The sequence below is a fragment of the Chinchilla lanigera genome, unplaced genomic scaffold (genome assembly GCF_000276665.1).
Source record: "Chinchilla lanigera isolate Chin_1 unplaced genomic scaffold, ChiLan1.0 scaffold00047, whole genome shotgun sequence".
Taxonomy (NCBI): domain Eukaryota; kingdom Metazoa; phylum Chordata; class Mammalia; order Rodentia; family Chinchillidae; genus Chinchilla; species Chinchilla lanigera.
The window spans coordinates 1,186,066-1,203,400 of NW_004955448.1; the positions used below are offsets into that span (position 1 = coordinate 1,186,066).

The 17,335-nt window shown below is 36.1% G+C and overlaps 2 protein-coding genes across 3 annotated transcripts in view; one reads left to right on the plus strand and one right to left on the minus strand.

The window, feature by feature from the left end:
• The window catches only part of Rnf13 (ring finger protein 13), a 141,937-nt gene extending 132,390 nt beyond the window's left edge, over positions 1–9,547 (plus strand). For both annotated transcript variants that reach the window (XM_013518631.1, XM_005393005.2), the window contains exons 9-10: positions 7,877–7,957; positions 8,232–9,547. In XM_013518631.1, coding sequence (XP_013374085.1) covers positions 7,877–7,957; positions 8,232–8,596 — 446 coding nt within the window. In that variant the 3' untranslated portion in view covers positions 8,597–9,547. The remainder of the gene's footprint in view (positions 1–7,876; positions 7,958–8,231) is intronic.
• A 3,834-nt stretch (positions 9,548–13,381) lies between these two features.
• On the minus strand, positions 13,382–15,653 carry Pfn2 (profilin 2; the record flags this gene model as incomplete). Its single annotated transcript, XM_005393006.2, is given in 2 exon segments — positions 13,382–13,720; positions 15,461–15,653. Coding segments are annotated over 2 exon segments (291 nt in total), but the record flags the coding sequence as incomplete, so codon positions are not given.
• Between the last annotated feature and the right edge of the window lie 1,682 nt (positions 15,654–17,335).

Sequence of the window (17,335 nt, forward strand, 5' to 3'; positions counted from 1 at the left end):
AGCTAAAGAAAAATGCTTATTAGTTGGAAATATTTCCATTTCTAAGTAAATAGGTAACTACTTGAGTATTTCTAAATATAATGAATTAAAGGAGAACATTTTCATATGACAGAAATTCTAAGAACATGTGCTAGGAGACAGTAAATCATAATGGTTAAGACTATGAATGGAGTCAGACACACCTGTGCTGGAATTCTGGATTTCCCTGTGTAGTGACAGTATGAACTTGTACAAGCCTCTTAAATCATCTGTGTGTCCTTTTATTCATGTGCAAATGTGGGAAGGAGTATTTAAATCAATATATGTAAAATGTATATAACAATGCGTAATATACAAGAGCTCAACAATCATAGTAATTGTAAAACAAAGCAATCTATTAAAAATTGTGTCATCAAAATTGAGTTATAGTACACTTTTCAATAAAAATACATTTGACCTAGTTGTAGTTTTATTTTGTAACTTCGTGGTTTTTAGGATACTTGGCATCTAAAGTTAAAAAAATATATATATATATACACACACACACACACACACACACACATACACACACATGTTATGCATGTTTTGGTACGCTGTAATGATTTTGACAAAATATACATAGATGTTAGAAAACAATTCTGATTTAGTTGTTGCACTATTCTCATTGTTGCATCTAACTAAAACTTGAAGGGAATTGTGGAACACTTTTGTGGGTATTCATCACTTCAGTGTATCATGGTACCAATCATGGAAGCCTTTAAATCAACAAACACAAAACAAAACAAACAACTCTTGCAGACTTAGAAAACAGGGAGACAAGCCAGGTGTGGTGGTGCATGCCTGTAAATCCCGGCACTTGGGAGGCTGAGCCAGGAGGATCACTGTGAGCTTGAGGCCAGCTTGGGCTACATAGTGAGTTCAAAGCCATCCAGAACTACGTATCAAGACCCTGTCTCAAAAAAAGAAAGAAAAGAACATAGGGAAACAGAGGAATCTATAACATTTGTATTATAATCAAATCTCATCATTGCCCCCCCCCAAAAAAAAAGAATAAAAGAAACTAAAGATTGACAGCTTCATTATTTAAAAGGAATTTCTGTTTTGGAGATATTTGCCAATGAACCAAAAAGAATCTGACATTTGTAAATATCTTCCATAGTCATAGCCTATAATAAAATCAACAGAACCTTTAAAACTAGCAACTTGACACTCTTACACAACTTTAGTATCTGTAAAACTTAGCATGTTTATTACTCTTTGGAGTATAATTTAAAATTTCCTCTTACTGATCTTCACTTTTGCATCTCATTCACAAATGTTTGTGATCAGTACTTAAATGATTTCAAGTATTACTGACTTACCTATTGCTACCACAAAGTACGACAGCATTTTAGTTGTTTGCTTAGGAAGTAGCTGGCTTCCTTCTAAGTTTCATCATTACTCGTTATTCCTCTCAAAAATAGCTCAATTGAAACTATGGTTTCCTGAGTTTTTCTGCATCATACTATTAATGTATTTCTCCAAATCTGACCATAAGGACTGGCTATCATAAGGTTTCCTAACAGATGGAAATGCTTACATTTGCAGTTAACAGCCCTCTATTTAGGCTGGGAGTAACCTCTCTTACCCCATCAGTATGTGAAGCAGTTGGACCCTCGAATTACAAATGCTAAAAAAAAAAAATAGATTTCATATCAGATATTTTAAGTTACCAGGCATTTTTCCTTTGTAGCTTATTGAGATTTTACAAGATAACACATATAGGAGAAAGATTTTCACTTTAGACATTGGAAGCAAACAGTGTAGCATTTTATAGTAGATTGTATAAAAATGAGGTGATACTTTATTTTTACTATTTTTGTCTTTAAGGTAGTTATTAATTTTTTTTATAACTACACTTAATTGCCTTTCATCTAACCTTTAAAGTTTCTTTGTCCAGTTTCAAATTAATGAACAATTCTCAAGCATTTGACTTTAAAAATCTTTTATCCTGTTGCCCTTTATTCATCTTTCTTGGGAAGTGGTATGGGTAGAGAGGATGGATGATAATATTCATTTACTTTTATTTGCTTGAAATGTGCTGTTGTTTTTCCCACTGATTCACTGAATAAGTGGCAAGTTCATTCAATCTAACAGTACGCCATCCCTGGGCATATGTTCCTTGTGAAATCTGTATGTATTTAGTCCTGAATGTTCAATCTATTTTGTGTTTTAGTATGAAAAAATCTATTCTTGGTTGACTTAATGCTTGGACTAGTTTGTTACAGAATTGAATAGTTCTTTATCAGTTTTGTTTGCACTATGACATTATTTTAGACTGCCTCACTTTTTGAGTCATCTTTAGAAATGATGATTCGTCTTTCTATATCTAATTTTGTGTTCAGATGTTCTAATTACAGCTTGGCCAAGTGCAAACCTCCACCAAAATTACTTTCATGTTTATTAAATGATAGGCAAAAAGTAGACTGGGATGGGATGAAGTGAGAGGAGGTTCACATCATAGACAGCTATAAGAAGGCCATAATAAACTCAGATTTTATTCTTAGAGGGGGAGCCGTTTAAGTGGGAATGACATGTGATGTACAATTTTAAAAGATCACTCTGGCTATATAATATGTGGGGCAGGAGAGGAAGGGAGAGTCAGGAGGAGGCTCTTACAGTAACTAAGGAGACAGATTCAGGATATATTTTGCAGATAAATGTTTACAAGACTAGTTGAAAGACTGAACATAGATGCTAAAGAGACATCAGAAATAAGCCTAGGCTTGATACTCACTTTATGTCACCTGGGCAGTGGCTGCTTAGGTCTTTGTGTGACTCCTGTTATGATGGGCCTCTGCTTTTGCTATAACTGAGTTTTAAGGCTTGAAATATATGGGGTGAAATGGGAGAAACAAGTTTATATATATTTTTGATTTTAAAGAGAAAAGAACCATAACAAAATAACAAAAACAACACAAAAACAATAGAAATGATACAGAATTCCAAAAAAAGATGATAGGAAATTAACAATAGTTGTTGTATTACATATTGTTATCTTCAAAGTAGTTGTTCAGATTACCAGATATAGGCATGTAAGAGTGATCAAACAGGGGCTGGGGATTTAGCTCAGTGGCACAGCACCTGCCTGGCAAGTGCAAGGTCTTAAGTTTGATTTCCGGTACCGGAAAAAAATGAAAAAAAAGAAAAAAGAGTGTGATCAAACAAACATTAACTGTTCCTTTCAATAAGCCATTAGAAATTAGTAGTACAATTGTCTTAGCTATCTTGTATATATATATAAATACATTTTTTTCACTTTTTCTTCTCCTTTCCCTCATCCCAGTTGTTCTTTCCTTTTGAGCAGTTTCTTTCCCTTTCACAATATCTATTGTACCTTTCAGATTTTATTAACATTCTCAGATTCTTACACTAGGGAGACAAGACAATGTTTACACATGCGGGTCTGATTTATTTCACTTATGAGTATGGTCTCTAGTTGCATCCATTTACCTATAAAAGCCTCTGTTTATCTTTCATTATATCTGAGTAATACTCCATTGTATAAAAATACCACATCTTTTTTATCCATTCCTCAGCTGATGGGCATTTGGGTTGTTTCCAAGATTTACTTATTACCAACTGTGCTGCTATAAACATGGGTGCACATATATTGCTGTGGTATGGGAGAAACAAGTTTAGAGGGGAAATTCAAAGTTCTGTCCAGTTACATGTCATAATTATACATTTTCAGATTTATAAGACTTTAACAGAAGCCGGGCCTGGTGGTGCACACCTGTAATCCTAGCACTCGGGAGGTTGAGGCAGGAGGATTATTGGAAGTTTGAGGCCAGCCTTGGCTACAAAGTGAGCTCAAGGCCAGTCTGAACCGCATAGCCAGACCCTGTCTCAAAAAGACCAAAAAAAAACAAAAACTTTAACAGTACCTGCAGAAAATTATTTCAAACCATTATTGTAGTGACAATGCCTATATAGTCCAAAATAATGCCAATATATTCCAAAAATATTTCCACACTGCTTTACGTAGCAGACATAAATCTCCCTCTTTGCTCAAATTCTGTGTATCTTATCCACTAGTGAATTAGCTAAGTTTAGTTAGCCAGGAGTGGTTTCTAATCTTTGTGCTATTGACATTTAGATGGGATCATTCTTCGGGGGGCTTGTCGAGTATAGGATATTGAGCAGCGTCCCTGGTCTACTGCATGCCAGCAACATAACCTCCTAGTTATGAAAACCAAAAATGTCTCTAGATATCACCAGATGTCCTTGGGTGCCAAAATCACTTCTGTTTGAGAACCAATCTTACCCTAAACAACAGAACTTTGTAGCACAGTTCCACTAGTAGCAAAATTATCACTATGCACTGGTTAGAGCCCTTTATATTACCAGAATAAGTAGGAAGCTAATTTCAAAAGCCTGTTAAGGTTATAAATTAAAAGAATACATAAATGCTTTAAACATAATGTACTCAGTAGTCCTTTGATGCTAGACCACAGCCTTTTGAGTGTCTCTGAATGGATACACACCTTGTTACAATGTGTGACTCATTTTCTACCAATTTAGTTTCAGGTAGTTCAAAGTGGGACAAAAATTGATTTTGCCATCATTCTTGCTTTTTATTGAATTGTTTGTCCAGTCTTCTAATTTCCTTACCTATTCCTAATTTAATTGTATTTTGGCTGGAAGTGAGCTACTGGGGGGACAATTAGCTTTAGTGTTTCTAATGCATTCAGCCTAGCTTTAAAAACAAAAACTCTCTTTTATACTCATAGTTCAAGGCCTGCTGAATATTTAACTAAAGTATATAAAAGTATCTTACACAAGGTTACATAGGTAATTAAAGGAATAAGATGTGAACCCCAAGCATTTTTCATTGAATATTTTATTTTTAAATTTTTATTAGTACATGTTTACAGTACATGATTACATTCATTGTAGGGAATTGGTACATGTACATAACACATCTTAATTCTTTTTTTCCCTTCCTGTCCAACTCTCCCTTTAAAAATTTTTTTTTGCCAGTATCAGATTCATTTATTTTGTAAGTCCTCATCAAGTTAATTATCATTAACACAGATTAACAGCTAGGCTAACTGCCCCTCCAAATATGAAACATAAAAGGCAATTACAGCAAAGGAAGGTATACTTTTAGATACATTGGTCATGGTGGATTACAATAACATTTTTAGTTCTGTTTTTCTACCATCTTTTATTTTGCATTTTATTTATATGTTGGATTTCACATATAAGAAAAGGCATGTGATATTTAAGCTTGTGCTTTATTTACTTAACATTACAGTCTCAAGGTACACCCATTTTCCTGCAGACTTCAGTGGACCCTTGAGTTATGACCAGCCTGACATATGAATAACTTGGGTTATGACTGGAATTTTAGTTTTAACTTATGACCGAAGTCTTGAGTTATGACCCGAATATTGGCTGCTTGTGTTTCCAGATGGTCTCAGATACAGATTTCGCCCTTAAAGAATTGTGGAAGGAACATTACATTTTTCCTGTATAGGGTTGAGAAATCATGAGCCAATGCCTAAGGACACTGAGATCTGCCTGTATAGAGGACAGACTTTGAAGGCTGTGCAGAGGAGCCTGAGCCTTCAGTTGACAATTTGAGTTACAACTAGCCCTTGGGACAAATTGAGTTTCCTAAGTCAAGGGTCCACTGTACTGAAGTTTATCCCTCTTTATGGAAGAGTAGAACTCCATTGTGTATAAGTGCTATATTTTCTTTACCATTCCTCTGCTGATAGATACATAGGCTGCTTCCAAGATTTAGCTATTATGAACTGTGCTGTTACAAACATGGATATGCACGTATTACTGTAGTATGATGTCCTTGGGAAGAATCTATACCTCGAAGGGGAATAGCTGGGTCAAATGGAATTTCTATTTTTAGTTTTTTGGGGAATCTTCCTACTGATTGTACCAGAGAATCCTAAGCACTCTAAGATGTGCTTTACCATTTCATCACTAGCCCAAGGCCATGGAGGTTAATTTCCTACAGATCTCTAGGCTGTGATCCAGACCATGATCACAAACTGCGTCTTTGAATTTTGACTTGTCTTCTTCAAAGTGAATATTGTGGCAAGTAATAGGAATGATCAGTATAAACTTATTGCTTGGAACAATTCAGAAGATTGACAAGAAACTCAGTGACTCTAGAGCCTTAGTTCAACACATTTGAAGATAAACCAGGCAAATATTTAGTTTCCTGTTTTCTCTAGTAACAAATTATCACAAACTTAAGTGCCTTAAGAAGCACAGATGTATTGTTTGTGCACAAGTTAGAAGGCTGACGTGTCAGGAGGCTAGATTCAAGGGGTTGGCAGGGCTGTATTACTTTGTGGAGTCTCTCAGGGAGAATCTATTCTCTTTACCTTTTCCAGGCCAACCTGTATTTCTTGGTTTGTGACTTCTTTCTGATGCCAATACCACTGCATCTCCCTGACCATTCATCCAATCACTTTCTGATGGTGAACTCTCACTTCCACTTTTGAGGACCCTGTGTATAATCCAGGCTAATCTCCCTTCCTTAACACGTATTAACCATAGTTTTTAGTAAGATATTTTTACAAAGTGATGTTTGATTTATGAGAGTATCAGTGTTTTAATTGCTTATTAGAGCTGTCTGTCCTCGAAGTCTGAAATGAATCACTGTACAGTTATACATCATGATAGATATATTGAAGTCCTTTAGTATTCCAGTCGTTGAGTCAGCCTTACCAAATCCCACACACGATCCTAAGATATGTATATATATTTTGTTATTACATGGATTTACAGGTGATGCTATGTAACCCAAGATGCTGGACAAAAATTAGTAACTTTTATTGAAGTTTGCACATTAGGACTCTTCCTGAATGCATTTTAAAGGGCTAGAGGTCATTAAAGGGATTATTTCTAAAGAACTGTTATTCCTACTTTACGTGTTGTGTTCATCCAGACAATGGCTATTATTTCTGACATATGCCAAGGTTGTTACCCCTCTGGTGGGACAGGCAATCAATTTAACTGACTTTTGTTTCTTGAGATTTTCCTAAGTTTTTACCTAACACCAATTTAATGGAAAAGATTTAATTGAAACCCGTCACCAAGGTATCTAAGCCACTACTAACTGAAAGAACCGCTGTATTTAAAACTGTCTTTTTTTTAAAGACTTTAATTTAAATTTCAAAAAGAACTATGAGCTAATAAGCCTCTATGATTATAAAGATTATAAATTCAACAATAAGACAATTAACATGGCAATGATACTCACCACCCTGCAAGGTACTCTTTACAGATGCAGACTACATAACAAAGGCATAGTAACTTGTCAAGTACGACAGAACAAAGACCAATGTGTTTCCGTTCAATTGCTTTTTACTCATTAATATATTAAAAATATTTGAATATGATCTAACATGTTTTCTTATTTGAAAAAAAATGACCCAGAGCTGGGAGTATAGCTAAATGCTAATGCCCTTGCCTAGCATGAAGCTCCAGATTCAATTGCTAGCATGACAAAATACTAATAATACATTAAAATGACCCAGATACTTTGAAAAATTTTAGTAAAATTTTGTCATATTTCAAAACTAGCATTTGAGTACAATTGTGTAAAACATGAACATTTTGATTATTCCTAAAATACTTTGCAAAGAAAATCACGGTAAGAAATTGATACCCATTATTGTTTTAGGTAAAAGATTACTTAAAACTTCAGATCCTTGAACTTAAACAGTTACATAGCTCCCTGAAATCTAAGAGAAAACAAAAGGCGTCATTTAAAGAAAAATAATCAAAAGGAATTTAAAATAACTAAGGAAATGTAAGCTGAAAACACTTGAAAAGTTGAAAACCTTCTGTACAGATTTTAATTTTATGTTTGTTTCTGTTCTAGGAGATGAGTACGATGTGTGTGCCATTTGTCTGGATGAATATGAAGATGGAGACAAACTCAGAATCCTTCCCTGTTCCCATGGTATGAGTAATTACATAGTGCTTTGAATTTACAAATACAGTAATTTATATTTAGGTTCAGTATTACACAGGAAGAGAGAAAATAGTCATTAGCACACCATAAGCTATGCTCTATACTAATTAGTAGTCTCATTAAAGGGCAGAGGTGTAATTTGTAAAAATGGACAAATTTTTGTCTCTACATGGTGTATAATGTATCATAAACTAAATAAACGTAAGAGATTAAATACAGTGTCAACAGTTTGCTAACTGAAGTGTACACTTTACTTTAACAGCTTATCACTGCAAATGTGTAGACCCCTGGCTAACTAAAACCAAGAAAACCTGTCCGGTCTGCAAGCAAAAAGTTGTTCCTTCTCAAGGTGATTCCGACTCTGACACAGACAGTAGTCAAGAAGAAAATGAAGTGTCAGAACACACCCCTCTGCTTAGACCTTTAGCCTCTGTCAGTACCCAGTCGTTTGGGGCTTTGTCAGAGTCCCACTCGCATCAGAACATGACAGAATCTTCAGACTTTGAGGACGAGGACAACGAAGATACTGACAGCAGTGAGGCGGAGAATGAAGTGAATGAACACAGTGTTGTGGTCCAGTTGCAGCCGAATGGTGAGCGGGACTGCGACATAGCAAATACCGTGTGACCCGTTATGATGGGTGATGGGTTGATTTCCCTGTGAAACATTTATTTAGGTCTGCAATTTGATTTTTTGCTCCTCTTAGAGATTTCTGTAGAAATAACTTATTTTTTAGTGTTCTAGTTTAATCAGATTACCCAAACAGGCTGCAGGACTATATTTCATTTTACTAATAACAGACTGGTGCTGTAACTCAGGCATCAAGGATAAAACATAGCCAAAATGTTTTTTAAAATCTCAATATAGCTTGCGATTAAGACTTAGATCACAGTATGAAAATGTTTTGTGTTTCACACACGAAATCAGTGCCATGGCCATCTAGCATAAGCTAAGCCAGTGCTCACGCCTCGGTAAAGAATGAGTTGGAGTACCTTCTGCTGTTTCTCCAAGTTGCCTTCATTAGTGAGAAGCAACAAGGTATTTTACCACTTCTCCCCTCCTATCAGCACCTCACAGAAAATTCAAAGCTATCTTTCTCATTTCTATTCCCAAGCAGTCGTATCCTGATATGAAAGGTCTGTAACTAGTACAGATTTCAGAAGGGTTTTAATACTACAGTGTTATGTATAACTATGGTTCAACAGGTAATGTCTTTGGACTTTTGAGATTTCAGTATCCTTCAGTTTTGTGTTGAGATCAAAGCAAAAAGAAAATGCTGCATAAAAATACCAAACTTCAGCAACTGTTACTACTCTCAGATCATATACCTCTTAATAAAGAGCATCTTATGCTAATTAGCCCTGCTAACCTATGTACAGAGAAACTGTTCAAGTATTAGATTTGAAACTAAATGCTTAACAGAACTAATGTATTGAAATGATGTATTATGAAAAGGTAAATTATACATTGTAACTATGTAGAAATTAAAGAAATGTATAATCAAACTACTAAGAATTTTTATATGGCCTTATATGAGGGGAGTTTGAATGTTAATAAAACTTTTCCACTTTAAAAATAGTAAATGTTCTATTGTACTGTTACCACATAGCTTTATATGCAGACTGCTACAAAGATATAATGACCGAGGTAAGATAAACACACACCATCCCAGAACTTTATACAAAGTAACTACTCACAAGATTATCTAAATCTGGAAAAAAACTACAAAAAACCAAGTCAAGATTATTGTCAAAATCATTCCAAAAATAAACAGCATGTATTATGGTACCCTGTTGTACATTTGTACAGTAAATATATATGCTGACATGGAAAACTGTAATAAAATTATACCACAGAATAGTAAGTATACTTGGTATATAAGCCATTTGTTTAAAAAAAGATTAAGTACATGTACCTACTCCCTAAGGTGAATATAAACATAATATATTATAAACGTGTACTAATAAAAATTTTTAAACATTAATACTATTTAAAAGAAATAAAACATTAAAAGAGGAAATTGCACTGAATTTTCCTTTTAAAAACTTTTAGTTAGAGGAAAAAAAGGTTATTTCCACTTTGGAAAATAAAAAGTTAACTCAAAGTGACACTCCTCATTCTCCTCCACTCTTTTAAAATAAAACATATTTTAAAAGATCATTAGTTTTACCATAATATTAAGCAGAAGTTGGAATGTCACATAACTGTATGGCCGAAACCTTTTTATACCTTTTTGGTCCCTTGCATAATTTAATTTAAAGGATATAAGGACAAAACACTGAATTCAGTATCTGGGGGATAAATACATACTAGCTTTTAAAAATAATTCTTCAAAAAGGAAAAGTTAAGTCACTGTGTAGCTATATATTAAATACTGTATTCCTTTAGTCCTTAGTCCACATTTCAGGTCAAGGACCTGGCTCATTTAAGTTTTTCCCAATCAAAAATTGAGTTGTAAAAAAATTTGTGAAATGTCTTAATTGCACTGGGTAGGATTATTACTTCTCTATGCACTTGAAATCTGTAACTTCACTGTAAATTAAGCTTTTTGTGAAGGACAGTAAAATTAAAACCCAGTATTTGAAACTCATTTAAAACTTTTCTGATTAAGTAACACTAGAAATCAAAATACAGTCACCTGGAAGCAGCCCAGAGATATTGCCTGCAACATTGCCTTCACACTGTGCTCATCTATGCTCATTGGTGAGCATTTTCTTGGGACATCCTTCAGTGGCTGTCTACAGACAAAATTATTCAACTCACTTCCCTTAAAGGTAAGCCCTGTTTTCCAAAATTAGTTAAGTAATTGCATGATAGGACATTCTAGTATACACTTGTATACAAGTGTAACTCTATATCCTCCAAAGCAAAATGGGCAAACATGTGTTCTGTTTTTCTATTAAAACTGTGTGTGGGTGTCTCAGTGATTACTTTCAGTTTACTGGTGACACAGTAAATCTTCTATCTTCTACCCAACTCTCAGCATACATCCCTCTTACCAGTAAGTTCATTTGTTTAAAGGTCTCACCATTTCGGTTATTGCTTAATTATCACCACAATGGTTCATTACAACTAATGTGCGGTTGTACCTATTACTGCAAAATTGCAAATCGTAACCTAATCAATAAATTTTCATTTGTCTGAACTTTTGTCCTTAACAAATCTTTTAACAGAAGGACAAAGAGCTGATACCAGCTTTTCAGTGTTTAAGGGTTTCTAGAGTAGGTTCAAATAAAGTAGCCCAAATTGCATGCCTTAATAGTTTAATCCCATTTGTACAATCAAATAGAACTGTCTGACAGTCTGTCAAAGAAAACTTTCACTATGTCCACTGTATTTTAAGGAAAAGAGAGTAATTCCTATTCCCTAACCCACTCTTTCTCAAGGACAGCATACAGGCCACTTAACATGAACCAGACTGACTTTTTTCTAAAAAGGGATTTCCTGGGCTTCCATCTCTAGGGTGGAACTCAAGTCTAGAATTTGTATTGTAACCAGCTCTAAGTTTGTTCCTGACAGTTCACGGTAATGATGATTTGCCTAAATAGCCCTAAACTTAAATATTTAGTGACCTTTAATACTACTAAGGAATTTATGAACACTAGTATTAAACTGTTTAGTCATGATCAACACGTTACTCTAAAAGCCAGAATGTGTAAAAGCACCCCAATTCTCTTCAGTGCTACCTAGGCAACGTTTTCTGCTGTTAACGTAGGTGAATCCCAGCAGGCTGAGCCTACCAACACAGACTCCAACTCTAAAGTCATGTGCCAGTTCAACACTGGAGAACCCACAATAGTACAGAAACCCTTCTTGGTATTAGGGCCTCTTCCTGCTTACTACATTGCAAGGTTTCACATGTACAGACCAACAGAGGAGAAAATTTTCTAGCAATAAAGTCAGCTTCCTCACATAAGCCTGAAGATCAGCCTGTAATAACTAAATGCTACTTTTAGTGGCTCAAAGCCTACTAAAAAATTCCTACATACTAGTATTATGCTTGCAGCAGACTTTGGCCTATTCTTTACACACCCACTGTGTCAAAAATCAACAGCCGACAATTTACATAAACAACAGGAGTCTGGAGTATTTGGTTGGAATAAATTTATTTCATCTGTCTGTAAACAAGGTGTTTAATAGTTATGGCATTTTTTTAAATGCATATTAAATCAGATGAGTTAGACTGTATCCCAGATGTAACAAAGTGCAGGGAAAGAAATGGACAAATCAGCAACAAGATTTGTTTTTAAATCTGTACATTATCCACAAGGCCCAAACAATAGAAGCAAATACTAGAATGTCCCTAAAGTAGTGCCATTCAAAAGAAACCCTTAACAGGTCAGTTAAAATCCATCTCACAATAGCAACAGTTCATTTTAACAATAGTATGGCACAGAATACATGAGAAAAATTCATCACAAGACAGCCAAGTCCACAATAATGCAACTTCATATAAAAACTCAAGCTGCAAATAAAAATTGGTCCTATGAAGAACAAACTGGACACACTCCAGATGGTTATGTTGGGATACCTAATGTCCATAATGGCAGCCTTTATAGCTTCACTAAAGAGTAGAGCTGGTGTGCAAAGAAAAAGACAGGAACAAAAATCTGAGCTGTTGCAATGATGGAATGTCCCTGGGGATTCAATCAGTATGGTTACTGTAAGGTCATGGGAGGAAGTGCCTTTTGCTCTTGTTTTGCAGGTGCACTCTTCATGTGTCCAACAGACGCTATGAAACAAGGTTAAGTGCAACCACAATACTAAAAGCAAACTATGCAGCTCTCAATAGCTCATCAACAAAGGGGGTATTAAATGGTTAAATAAACCAGGCACTGCATTAAAAGAGGATGGAAGCAAACCAAATTCCTTATGTGCAAAGAAAGTGTTGAAAAAAGGAGTGAAAGAAAGATGCATGCACTTTTTCCTCCCAACCATGCGCTACAAAAGGAAGACTAAATGAGCCAAGTAAATGCTCAAAGTGCTGAAAAGACATTGATCAAATCAGAGATTGTACAACCGGCACCTTGCTTAATATTAACTTATTTTAGTAATCAATATCCCATTAATTGCTAAGACAAAGTGATGCCCAACTTGGCATGCCCCCTCCCCCCAATTTCAAGGTATCATGCAAATCATTATTGTGCTGCAATTATGTTGCCAGATAAAGGTTGGTTACATACAGTGGTTAACATACAAATGATCCATTGGGCAAACAGGAATCATGACATTAGAAAATAGGTAAAGAAAACTAGCTACCATCTATAGTCTGGTAGCACTGTGACCATTATTAGGGTGGTGATGAAGACAGTTGCTAGGTAGATGGGGAGAGGCTGCTTACACATCAGACCTCCTCAGGTATAAAGCGAGTTCATATGCTTTCTTGTTAAGTGTGCCTCCGTGGACACCTTCCTTTCCCATGACTATAACCAATGCTGGAGTACACAAGGAAACAAAACAAAAGTGAACAGAATTATTTAAGGGGGGGCAGAAAGAAAGACACCTTTCCCCACCAACAGGGATACAAAGGAGACACAGGTTCATACCCCATCACCCTGCATTGCTAATAAAGTTTCCAGAATTAAGACTTAAGCTTACAGCTAGGAAAGTTTAAGAGCAATTTTCCCCTAATACTTCACAGTCTGCCTAGCAGCTAGAACCCAGAGTCTCTCAAGTATTTTGCCATTGAGTATGCCTTCTTATTCAATCCGCCTCCATGGACCCCTTCTTTTCCCATTACAAAGACCAAGACTGAAAGAGAAAGAAGAAAAGTGTTTCAAAAGAAGTGTTAATCAAGAAAGTCACACAAGTTTTAGCAGACAGATCCCTGATTAATACACGTTAACATTAGGTTAGTTTTCCATGAACTGTCAAGCACTGAAGTCAATCAGGTCTCCAAAATGGAGAACTTTCAAATAAGTAATATACTGAAAACAATACAGTTAACTGCTGACTGCACTGTGGAAGCCCTATCACCTTGGGAGCAAAGTTCCATACAATTATCTTTATGCTAGCTATGGGGAAAAAAGTGATAATTTCTCTTCAATTTTAGGGCAAAAATTCTGTATGACATGACACATAAGTACTGTTTGTCCCAAAAATATACTTTAAAATCAGGTAATTATTTACAAATTCTCCCCAAATTTAGCATACATATACATTGATATGTATAAACTAAGTCTTAGCAATGAGCCTATAGATATGCCTGTTACTTCTAAAGGAAAATGAAAATCAAATTGAAACAGCATTTGAGAAAAGGCCAAGTTAAAACTATTTAAGGTTTATGCATACTGATATTTTCATTCTGCTAAATTGTGATTTTTTAACTGAGTATAAAATGCTATAGGTTTACTATTTCTAATACCAGGTTGTTTTATGATGCAATTAAAAATCTATGCTCAAATGTATGTACATACAGGAGTATGTCAGATTTTCTATTCATTGCCACTAGATGTCAGTAGTGCTCTATAACAGGAAAATCTCAATCTGGTTTCACATCATGTGGTTAATGCATTTTTTTTAGCACAGGTATTTCTGAGAGAGGCTAATGTTTACAGACTTGTCTACTATTTCAAAGTCATCTAATTTTCCTATAAATACCCATAAACATCAACTCACACCAGAATAAAAGTGGCCTTTAGGATAATCACAGGGAATTGGTAAAACCAGAGCATGAAACTGCACCTTCAAGTCCCTTCACATGGTAGAGCTGTTCTTAAAATTTGATGTACCAAGTTTGCCAAATGAAGCTACAGAAGCCCTATTTATTTTTAAAATATTTATGCAAGTTAACATATTTAAATATATTGATACGTCAATCAGGTGTCATAATAATCCTCAATTTCAAGTTTCTTTTGAAAAAATGAGATTTCTTTGGTGCAGTAAGAATTCCCATAATGCTGATACCAGATTTTTCTGGACCAAGTATGTAAATGAACTGTAACTTCCTACATCTCAAATCCACACAGACATTTAGTCTTTGAAAATATTTTAATGGGCAACTTACTCTAAAACCATAATCTAATCATCCCTCTCTTCTCTAGCAATATTCCTAACAGAAAAAAAGTTTAATTTTTCATTATGATAAGCAGTAAACTGATTGAAAGCATAAGATGAGAAAAAATCCAAAAGTAAAGACTGATGAAGGATAAAAATAAACAAATGATTTAAATTTAAAAATCTTATAAACCACAGGATTATCATCTGACATAGCAAGCAGTTTGAGACAACTTAATAATAAATTCACTAAGGCTGAAAACAAGTTGATACAGTCCTGTGTCTCAGTGACGTCAGAATGAAAGGCACTAGGCTGTATGTGCAACTAGTGTAAAGTAGGTAAATCTGAAGCAGGGCTTCCCTTCAGTGCTGGGCGGTTCACAAAAACCACCTTAACAGCCATTATGGACTAACTTCTATTCAAAATGTTAAAGAAACTGATTATTAAGTTGTAATATGGCATGCAACTTTTAATCACAAAAACACCTTGCTTACCTCTACCAGCTCTGCCGACGGCAACATTGTACGTTGGCTCCCCACCTTGACTCTTTGTCCGGATGTCCATTGTGCAGTCACCATCGACATATAGACTATCTCTGATCACTGAACACTTCTTTGCACCAAGAGTCAAACCGTTGGTAAAGAAACCTTCCCGGTCTTTTCCTACAATCATGTCTATTTCTATTGGCTGTCTCCCCCAAAAAAAGAAAAAGAAAAAGAAACATTAAGTTGTAGTTCATTCTTTCAGAGCTTGATAGAACACAAAAGATTGTACTGAGTTGGCACTACTGCTACAACACAACTCATTTTTGCTCATGTAAAATCAAGATCGTCTTTTCTGAAGGATTATCTAACCCTACATGATTTACGCGCTTTAGATTAATTTGCTTTCAGAGTTAAATGTGGTCTGCTAACTAAAATAGGCCTACACAAAGGCTCTGAACACTTGGGGGTTGACACTGGACAAACTACAAACTTAAAGAATTATTTATAAAATGCATGAAGTCAGGAGGTGCTTTTGAGAGTGCTCCTGTAAAGATTCAACTATAAACTCAAGGGCTGGTCTGCCTGTCGTGCTCAGTCACATTACAGTCGGTCACGCTGCATCAAATTTAAAGTTGGTTCAAAGTCTCCTGAAATAAACCCTGTGCTTAGCAGATCTGTTTTCTCTGCATGGAATAACTAGAAATATCCCTGATGATATGAATTTCGATTCTTAAACCTCAGTGCCTTTCCAAATTTGTATTTCCCTCCTACTTTTCTAGCCACTACTCCTTTTTGTCTCCAACTTCCCTTCCCCTCCCATCTCAGTAATCAGTTTTCTCTCTGGGCAAATGCAAAACAGATTCTCTCTACAGCACTGCAGTAAGCAGCGGTAGAAGGAGAGAGAAAATGGAGGGAGACTGGGAAGGAAACTGAGGTTCAGCCACCGGAGCTGGAGAGAAGAAACCGTGAATTCTAACAGAATTCCATGAATAAGAAGGAAGGCGTCGCCCCCATCAGAACTGCAGAGTCATAGCAGGCCCCAGCCATTTCCAAGCACACTCCCGCAATCTTCCTAGCCAGACAGCGGGAACTCTCACACAAAGACAGGAGGACTGCAGAGAAAAAGTTGATCACCAGATGCCAATTCTCTGTAAGAACTGGTGTCCACTGCAGATATAGGTGATCGTAAAGTACCAGGGACTAAGTTCAACAGTTAGAGATAGGAAACCATGTCAGGTAGTAAAAGAACGATTAGCACCCATAATGGGAGGACATGAACGTTGGGAGTTTGATGGGAAGGGAACGCAGGGCTAAAAAATTAAGGGAATGGTCTCACAGACCATACTTCAACATTTCCCGAACAGCCTTGGGAAGAAACAAGCAGAACAATAAGCAGTTCTGGAAGCTCTGTGTCAAATATTCCCCAAACATGTGGCAACCAAGTCAAAACCATCAACTCACAAGATTATCAGGCGATCTGAAGCATAAATAGATTTAAGCATTAGTTCCTTTACTACCATCAGTAAAGAGGGAAAGACTCGGCGAAGTGTACCCCATCCCCAGTGTTTGCTATTACTGAAAGCCCCCTAAAGGCACCCCCTTTTAGGAGGTATGTTGCGTAACTGGGGATAACGGTATATCGATGAATCTCCATAGGAGAAGAAATCAATGGCAGTTCGCCATCTTGGAGAATTAAAAAAAAAAAAAAAAAACCTACAGAGCCAGAGCTGAAGTCGAGATTCACGAATCCACCTACGTGGTTGGCGCACATTTCTCGCAAGCGCCGGAGGCCTGGACACCGGCAAACCTACGCAAAGTCGCTTCGAGAATCCCGGGGGCCGGGCGCCGCCGCCTCCCACAGCCTGCGCTGCCCGCGAAGCCGGG